This window comes from Oncorhynchus kisutch, unplaced genomic scaffold (genome assembly GCF_002021735.2).
Source record: "Oncorhynchus kisutch isolate 150728-3 unplaced genomic scaffold, Okis_V2 scaffold1456, whole genome shotgun sequence".
NCBI classification, from domain to species: domain Eukaryota; kingdom Metazoa; phylum Chordata; class Actinopteri; order Salmoniformes; family Salmonidae; genus Oncorhynchus; species Oncorhynchus kisutch.
In genome coordinates this window covers 7,538-16,770 of record NW_022263401.1, presented here as the reverse complement: position 1 = coordinate 16,770, position 9,233 = coordinate 7,538, and the positions used below count along the sequence as shown (strand labels likewise).

Genomic DNA, 9,233 nt, shown 5'->3' with positions numbered 1-9,233 from the left:
TTGGCACCTCTAATTCCAGTTTATTAGCTCCACACAGAACAGTTGAGGTATAAAACACATCTGATAAACTTGGATTTTGTGGTGAACTACCCCTTTAAAACGAACCAATCATTCATCACTGTTAAATAAGCAATGTAAACAAAGCTCCAAATGAACGATACATTCTATTCACTACCACATAGCTCTATGTCGGTGCAATATCTATATCTACAGGAGGAGAATGGTTGCAATCAACTGAAACTGTGAGTAAGAACCACCATTAATACATTGCATACAGTTACAAGACATTTCAATCAAAAAGCTGCTACGGTACATCTTGCCGAGACTCCACAATATAATCCTCATTTCCCTTTCCAAATGGCACCCTATTCCCTACGTAGTGCACTACATTTGGCCAGAGCCCAATGGGCCCTGATCCCTATATAGGGAATAGAATGCAATTTAGAATGCAACCTCTGTATGTAGGTCATTGAGTTAGGATGCCAATAACCATGACAACCAACCAACCAACCAATAAAACCCAATTCAAGAACCGGGAGAGAGTGCAAAAATGGAAGCTCCCATAATACTGAGCTTGTCAACCCCACGAGATAACCCTCATTTGCAGTGATGATGTTATATGTGATAAATAGTGTTGATTCCTGAGAAACCTCATGAAAGCAAATACTTTGGAGTGCTTTACGGCTGTGTCCCAAATAGCACTCTTAGTGCCCAATAGTGCCCCAAAAAGCAGTGCACTATTACATTTGGAATGGGGCCCCCTCTCTCAGCAAAATCCCCATAGGATGCTTGGTAACCATGAGCAGGCGTTTATATTGTGAGATCCCTGACACACACAGAACTGAGGAAGAAAACAAAGGAATTCTTTCAGAACAAAGACACACAGAGCTGCGTTGCATTGCAACCATTCAACCAACAATTAGGAAGGTCACAATAACGTCAGATCTTGGTTGAGACGTGACAAGATAAAGGGGAAAGAAGAAGAGGAGTGACGGCAGAACCAAACCGGGATGGGCGAGGCCTTTCCAAAGCGCTAGGCCCACTGTCGCTGCAGTGTTGCATTGTGGGTATTGTAGTAACAGGTGTGTGTGTTCACCTGTATTGAGTTCTTGTTGTGTCACACACTGGCATAGCAGCTGGGTTGGTTAACCTAGCTTGGTGATCTGTAGACCCCCTTCTATCCTCACTGTATCGATGGACGGCAAAGATTTCACTTTGTGAAAAAAGTCAAAGAGCGGATTTCCGTCCACAAATATCCGGAAGCGCGTGTGTTCGCAGTGGATCTCCATCTGGAGAGAGAGAAGAGAGAGGAGAGAGAGAGAGAGGAGGTAGAGAGAGAGAGAGAGAGAACAGAATAAAACACCCCATTTCTAAACAAAGTCACATTATGTGGCCATGTGGTTCTTTCTCCAAATGAAAGAGAGCTTGTTAGTTTTGCATAACTTATCACATCTCTAAACCACATCCTCTGACAAATGTGTGACTGGAGCAACCTGCTTTACAATAAACCACAACAAGGAACAATGTGTGACTGGAGCAACCTGCTTTACAATAAACCACAACAAGGAACAATGTGTGACTGGAGCAACCTGCTTTACAATAAACCACAACAAGGAACAATGTGTGACTGGAGCAACCTGCTTTACAATAAACCACAACAAGGAACAATGTGTGACTGGAGCAACCTGCTTTACAATAAACCACAACAAGGAACAATGTGTGACTGGAGCAACCTGCTTTACAATAAACCACAACAAGGAACAATGTGTGACTGGAGAAACCTGCTTTACAATAAACCACAACAAGGAACAATGTGTGACTGGAGCAACCTGCTTTACAATAAACCACAACAAGGAACAATGTGTGACTGGAGCAACCTGCTTTACAATAAACCACAACAAGGAACAATGTGTGACTGGAGCAACCTGCTTTACAATAAACCACAACAAGGAACAATGTGTGACTGGAGCAACCTGCTTTACAATAAACCACAACAAGGAACAATGTGTGACTGGAGCAACCTGCTTTACAATAAACCACAACAAGGAACAATGTGTGACTGGAGCAACCTGCTTTACAATAAACCACAACAAGGAACAATGTGTGACTGGAGCAACCTGCTTTACAATAAACCACAACAAGGAACAATGTGTGTTCCTTATCACTGAAAAAACTATTTAAATCCATTTTAGAATAAGGCTGTAACGTAACAAAATGTGGAAAAGGGTCTGAATACTCTCCGAATGCACTGCATGTAACGATATATAGAGACACAGATGAAGAACAAGTCCCTGGTCAACTACATAACGTCTGTACTGAATCATATCACAGCCACTAAAGAGAAGTCAGAGAATGGTAGAGCGAGGGAGTGTATGAGATAGACATAAGGGTGGAAGGCCAATTATCATGAAGTTAAGACCCTAGTTAACTGTGGTCCCATAGGGCTCTGGTCAAAGGAAGTCTACTAGAAAGGGGATGCGGTGCCATTTGGGAAAGGTTGGATAAGAACGTGAAGTGTTCTTGGTACCCTGAAGGGATGGTCGGGTTAGGGGTTAGAATTTAAAAAGAGAGTGGATTGTTATGGTATCTTGAAGGCCTGTTACAGTTAGGGTTATGGATTAAGGGTTAGGATTAGAGGTTAGGATTAGAGGTTAGGATTAGAGATTAGGGTTAGGGGTTAAGATTAGAGGTTAGGATTAGTGTTTGGATAAGTTTAACAGGTACCCTGAAGGGCTGGTCAGGTTAGGTGTTAGGATAAGTGTAACAGGTACCCTGAAGGGCTGGTCAGGTTAGGTGTTAGGATAAGTGTAACAGGTACCCTGAAGGGCTGGTCAGGTTAGGTGTTAGGATCAGTGTAACAGGTAACCTGAAGGGCTGGTCAGGTTAGGTGTTAGGATCAGTGTAACAGTTACCCTGAAGGGCTGGTCAGGTTAGGTGTTAGGATCAGTGTTAGGATCAGTGTAACAGGTACCCTGAAGGGCTGGTCAGGTTAGGTGTTAGGATCAGTGTAACAGGTACCCTGAAGGGCTGGTCAGGTTAGGTGTTAGGATCAGTGTTAGGATCAGTGTAACAGGTACCCTGAAGGGCTGGTCAGGGATGAAGGGGAAGTAGTCGATAGACTTCTCCTCCTCGCTCCATTTTCCCGAGACGCGGGAGTTACGCAGAAACTGGCGCTCAGCGAATCGAGCACTAAGTTTCAGGGCCACATCCGGCTGTGGCTCCTCCTTCTCTGTGCCGCGGCCGCAAGTCAGGCTGACGTCAAAGCTGAGACGGAAAGAAACAGAGAGAAGAAAAAATAAATAGGTGTCTCTGTGCTGGTTTAACAATATCCCTTTTTACCCTAGTTAACCTGTCCCTTAGTGGGAGCCCTAGGTAACCTGTCCCTTAGTGGGAGCCCTAGGTAACCTGTCCCTTAGTGGGAGCCCTAGGTAACCTGTCCCTTAGTGGGAGCCCTAGGTAACCTGTCCTTTAGTGGGAGCCCTAGGTAACCTGTCCTTAAGTGGGAGCCCTAGGATAGCCCGTCCCTTAGTGGGAGCCCTAGGTAACCTGTCCCTTAGTGGTTTCACTATGTAACCTGTCCCTTAGTGGGAGCCCTAGGATAACCTGTCCTTAGTGGGAGCCCTAGGATAGCCTGTCCCTTAGTGGGAGCCCTAGGATAGCCTGTCCCTTAGTGGGAGCCCTAGGATAGCCTGTCCCTTAGTGGGAGCCCTAGGATAGCCTGTAGGGGACATAGTGGAGGGCTTATAGGGATGTGGTGCTGTAGGGGACATAGTGGAGGGCCTATAGGGACATAGTGGAGGGCCTATAGGGACATAGTGGAGGTCCTATAGGGACGTGGTGCTGTAGGGGACATAGTGGAGGGCCTATAGGGACATGGTGCTGTAGGGGACATAGTGGAGGTTCTATAGGGACAAAGAGTAGGGCCTATAGGGACGTGGTGCTGTAGGGGACATAGTGGAGGGCCTATAGGGACGTGGTGCTGTAGGGTACATAGTGGAGGTCCTGTAGGGACGTGGTGCTGTAGGGGACATTGTGGAGGGTCTATAGGGACATGGTGCTGTAGGGGACATAGTGGAGGGCCTATTGGGACATAGTGGAGGTCCTATAGGGACGTGGTGCTGTAGGGGACATAGTGGAGGGCCTATAGGGACATGGTGCTGTAGGGGACATAGTGGAGGTCCTATAGGGACAAAGAGTAGGGCCTATACGGACGTGGTGCTATAGGGGACATAGTGGAGGTCCTATAGGGACGTGGTGCTGTAGGGGACATAGTGGAGGGCCTATAGGGACATGGTGCTGTAGGGGACATAGTGGAGATCCTATAGGGACGTGGTGCTGTAGGGGACATGGTGGAGGGCCTATAGGGACGTGGTGCTGTAGGGGACATAGTGGAGGTCTTGTAGGGATGTGGTGCTGTAGGGGACATAGTGGAGGGCCTATAGGGACGTGGTGCTGTAGGGGACATAGTGGAGGTCCTATAGGGACGTGGTGCTGTAGGGGACATGGTGGAGGGCCTATAGGGACGTGGTGCTGTAGGGGACATAGTGGAGGGCCTATAGGGACGTGGTGCTGTAGGGGACATAGTGGAGGGCCTATAGGGACGTGGTGCTGTAGGGGACATAGTGGAGGTCCTATAGGGACAAAGAGTAGGGCCTATAGGGACGTGGTGCTGTAGGGGGCATAGTGGAGGGCCTATAGGGACATGGTGCTGTAGGGGACATAGTGGAGGTCCTATAGGGACAAAGAGTAGGGCCTATAGGGACGTGGTGCTGTAGGGGACATAGTGGAGGTCCTATAGGGACATGGTGCTGTAGGGGACATAGTGGAGGGCCTATAGGGACGTGGTGCTGTAGGGTACATAGTGGAGGTCCTGTAGGGACGTGGTGCTGTAGGGGACATTGTGGAGGGTCTATAGGGACATGGTGCTGTAGGGGACATAGTGGAGGGCCTATAGGGACATAGTGGAGGTCCTATAGGGACGTGGTGCTGTAGGGGACATAGTGGAGGGCCTATAGGGACATGGTGCTGTAGGGGACATAGTGGAGGTCCTATAGGGACAAAGAGTAGGGCCTATACGGACGTGGTGCTGTAGGGGACATAGTGGAGGTCCTATAGGGACGTGGTGCTGTAGGGGACATAGTGGAGGTCCTATAGGGACGTGGTGCTGTAGGGGACATAGTGGAGGGCCTATAGGGACATGGTGCTGTAGGGGACATAGTGGAGGTCCTATAGGGACGTGGTGCTGTAGGGGACATGGTGGAGGGCCTATAGGGACGTGGTGCTGTAGGGGACATAGTGGAGGTCTTGTAGGGACGTGGTGCTGTAGGGGACATAGTGGAGGGCCTATAGGGACGTGGTGCTGTAGGGGACATAGTGGAGGTCCTATAGGGACGTGGTGCTGTAGGGGACATGGTGGAGGGCCTATAGGGACGTGGTGCTGTAGGGGACATAGTGGAGGGCCTATAGGGACGTGGTGCTGTAGGGGACATAGTGGAGGGCCTATAGGGACGTGGTGCTGTAGGGGACATAGTGGAGGTCCTATAGGGACGTGGTGCTGTAGGGGACATAGTGGAGGTCCTATAGGGACAAAGAGTAGGGCCTATAGGGACGTGGTGCTGTAGGGGACATAGTGGAGGTCCTATAGGGACGTGGTGCTGTAGGGGACATAGTGGAGGGCCTATAAGGACATGGTGCTGTAGGGGACATAGTGGAGGGCCTATAGGGACGTGGTGCTGTAGGGGACATGGTGGAGGGCCTATAGGGACATAGTGGAGGGCCTATAGGGACGTGGTGCTGTAGGGGACATAGTGGAGGTCCTATAGGGACGTGGTGCTGTAGGGGACATGGTGGAGGGCCTATAGGGACATGGTGCTGTAGGGGACATAGTGGAGGGCCTATAGGGACGTGGTGCTGTAGGGGACATAGTGGAGGTCCTATAGGGACGTGGTGCTGTAGGGGACATGGTGGAGGGCCTATAGGGACGAGGAGTCTGTGTAGGAGAAACACCACATAACTGTTGTCATTATGTTCTGCATCTGGAGGAGCAGCATGTTGACATCTCCATGAACTTTAGAACAGGCATTTAAAACTGATGTCACTAAATGTGTTTTTAAACTGACCATTAGTTTCTATTGAGGCCTATAAAGGACACACCCTAAAATGTCTCAACAAGCACCGTTTCCCAACTGGAACACTATCCCCTTTGTAGTACACTACGTTTGATGAGGGCCAATGTAGCCCTAGTGGCCTACATAGGGAATAGGGTGCCATTCGGGAGACAGACCAGCTCTGCCTCAGCCTGGCCTGACTGGAGGTGAACACCCTGCCTTGCATTATGAAAAAGCCAACCTTTCTCAACACAGTTCTCCATTTCTCCTCTTCACCTCCCCAGGCCGTTTCGTTGCCTTCTGCCATGCTGCTAATAATAAACTATTCTTTTGATCTTTTTCCTTTCTGAGCCTGTGTTCGATTCTGTCTTTTACAATACATGTTTTCTCTCCTTATTAGGCTAGAATCACATTCTTCAGCAGACATAACATCGAAAACACAGCATTCACCAATAAACATGTAATACACAGGCCTACAACAATTCATTCTATAGGCTACAGTCTTACAGAATCAGAACTCTACCTAAAATGGAATGGGACTTAGAATCTAATGAAAAAGCACTATATGAAAGATAAGAAGTTGGTAATGACAATCAGATAAGCCAGGGTGCAGTTGAAAAATAGACCTAGTTAGCTCTAGTCCAGGGCACCTTCTCTTCTTCAAGAATAAGTTGAAGGCTCAGCATCAGCCAGCTGCACGTAACGACATGGACCAGAGCTAAGACCTAATGAGTGGAGGTTATATCGCCCTGGACCAGAGCTAAGACCTAATGAGTGGAGGTTATATCTCCCTGGACCAGAGCTAAGACCTAATGAGTGGAGGTTATATCTCCCTGGACCAGAGCTAAGACCTAATGAGTGGAGGTTATATCTCCCTGGACCAGAGCTAAGACCTAATGAGTGGAGGTTATATCTCCCTGGACCAGAGCTAAGACCTAATGAGTGGAGGTTATATCTCCCTGGACCAGAGCTAAGACCTAATGAGTGGAGGTTATATCTCCCTGGACCAGAGCTAAGACCTAATGAGTGGCGGTTATATCTCCCTGGACCAGAGCTAAGACCTAATGAGTGGAGGTTATATCTCCCTGGACCAGAGCTAAGACCTAATGAGTGGAGGTTATATCTCCCTGGACCAGAGCTAAGACCTAATGAGTGGAGGTTAAATCTGCCTGAACCAGAGATAAGACCTAATGAGTGGAGGTTATAGTCTTAGCCTACCTGTCTGGCTCCAGATCAACAATGCCCATGACAATGACCTTCTTCCCCGGCCTCATACCACCTCTGATGCGGCCGCTGAATGGCACCTTCTACGATTGAGAGACAACATTTTATTTTAAATCATCACATTTAAATCATCATCACAACACATAATGTAGACAAAGAAAAAGGTTGTAGCCCCCCCATCCTCCAGGGTAGGAGATGTGGTAATTATTTTTTAACGGATTACATATTGATATAATCCAGGCCTATATATTGATTAACGTGGGTGTTTCAGGATGAATAGTCCCACCAGAAGCCGTGCAATGTCCTCCCTATCCGGAGAGATAAGCCCGGGGTTCCCGAACGAATCGTTGTGATGGTCATCTTCAGTATTCTTCAAAACCACCAGAGACAAAAGGGGAAGGAAAAAACACAACGTATTGATCAGGTACAGCCTAAATGAAAGTAGCCTACTCAATGGGCGGAGTAGCCTAGCGTTTTAAAAGGCTGCTTATTGCTCTAGATGGCTTCTCTGCGGTTGAAAACGCCGACGGAATGGTCCTCATGCAGCTATTCAACAATGAAAAGGTGGGGAAACCCATGGCTGTCAAAACATCTGTCATGTTGTAGACTAGAGCGCGTAAGACCTGTGAGAACGATCGGTCATTACCAACAACTCGCACATAGACAGCCCACATTGTACAGTGATAACGAGAAGTAATGCACCGCTGCTTCTATAGTAGCAACGTATCGGTCAAACGACCTAGGTGAGCACCACACAGATACATTTTATCATGCAGAATCATAGTGAATTTGTTCCGCGCCCACATCAGAGGTCGACTCCGGCTGTGTTTGGGAATGCACGGACAGCCTATTGCCATATTACTCCCCACAATCATAGAAACTTCATGATGACATTAATTATAGCTCTCCACAAATGACACGCTTAACCGTTTTACGTGCAGACACAGAAAACAACCAATTCCAAGCAAACCGCTGTTTTCCTGAAAATTTTAATACTCACTATTGCGTCTTTTTCCGTTGCCGACACCGCCATCTTGACTTGTACAGAATACCATAGGATGCTTATCAGAAGAGAGGCAGCCCGGACAGTCCTCCTCTCCTGGAATGTGGCAGCAGTGACTCAGTCAACATATTTCTAGGTGTCCACACTCACACTCCACATGCAGCGGAGATGAATCGTAAACAATACGTGGAATTACCTGCGGTATTCACATTTAGGACTAGGATACGTCTGGTGTAGCCTGGGTGAGGTGTTGTAGTAGGCTATGTCTGGGCTGTATTTATCCGCTCTAGAAATGGGTGGATAGTCTTTTTATTTTGCTGACGTATGCTTTACAATAGTAAGAGGGGCTTTGGTAATCCCCGTCTGTTCGTGAACGAGAACGAGCCAGGCTAATCAGTTTTAATTTCCTACAAAGAACCTTCACCTGATTAAACTGTACCCCCATAAAGTGGGGGCAGTTCTCTCATTCGATTCTAATCTTGAGTGGAGATATTTAGTATAGCTTCGTTCCTAGACTAATGAAAGAGGCCTGGTATGTAGTAGGAGCCTATAGGATAGAACATTTAACCATTTTGGGATGATAATGATAGTGAACAAACTGTGGCGCTAAAGAAACAAACGATTTGATATATAAATCTAGGCTATAAGAGTACAGCTACTTTTGTTCTTGAAAATGTAACCTTTATTTAACTGTTCTATTCTGCAGTTCCATCATCCAGAAACAAGGTCTCATTGGGGTTCTAGAACCTATTGGTTCTGTATAGAACGATTTCTCATAAGAGTGTAGCCAACATGTTGTAGACAGAGATTAGATGACAAGATGTTTTGTGGGTCTCAAGCCTTCTGTCTTCTCACCCTGTTAGTGACTTCCTCGGTCAGAGCAGCCTACATGATTGGAT

General features: G+C 47.4%; 1 protein-coding gene across 2 annotated transcripts; it reads right to left on the bottom strand.

The window, feature by feature from the left end:
• LOC109877562 (galectin-related protein) lies at window positions 1-8,654 on the bottom strand. Of its 2 annotated transcripts, XM_031818526.1 has the most exons (6): window positions 8,531-8,654; window positions 8,332-8,430; window positions 7,618-7,701; window positions 7,326-7,414; window positions 3,078-3,264; window positions 1-1,289 (listed from the first exon to the last, which is right to left on the bottom strand). In XM_031818526.1, the coding sequence occupies exons 2-6, from the start codon at window positions 8,362-8,364 to the stop codon at window positions 1,146-1,148; spliced, it is 537 nt and encodes a 178-aa protein (XP_031674386.1). In that variant the 5' UTR covers window positions 8,365-8,430; window positions 8,531-8,654; the 3' UTR covers window positions 1-1,145. The 2 variants fall into 2 exon arrangements, with proteins under 2 accessions (XP_031674386.1, XP_031674385.1); XM_031818525.1 differs by having other exon boundaries at window positions 8,332-8,638.
• Window positions 8,655-9,233: the final 579 nt, after the last annotated feature.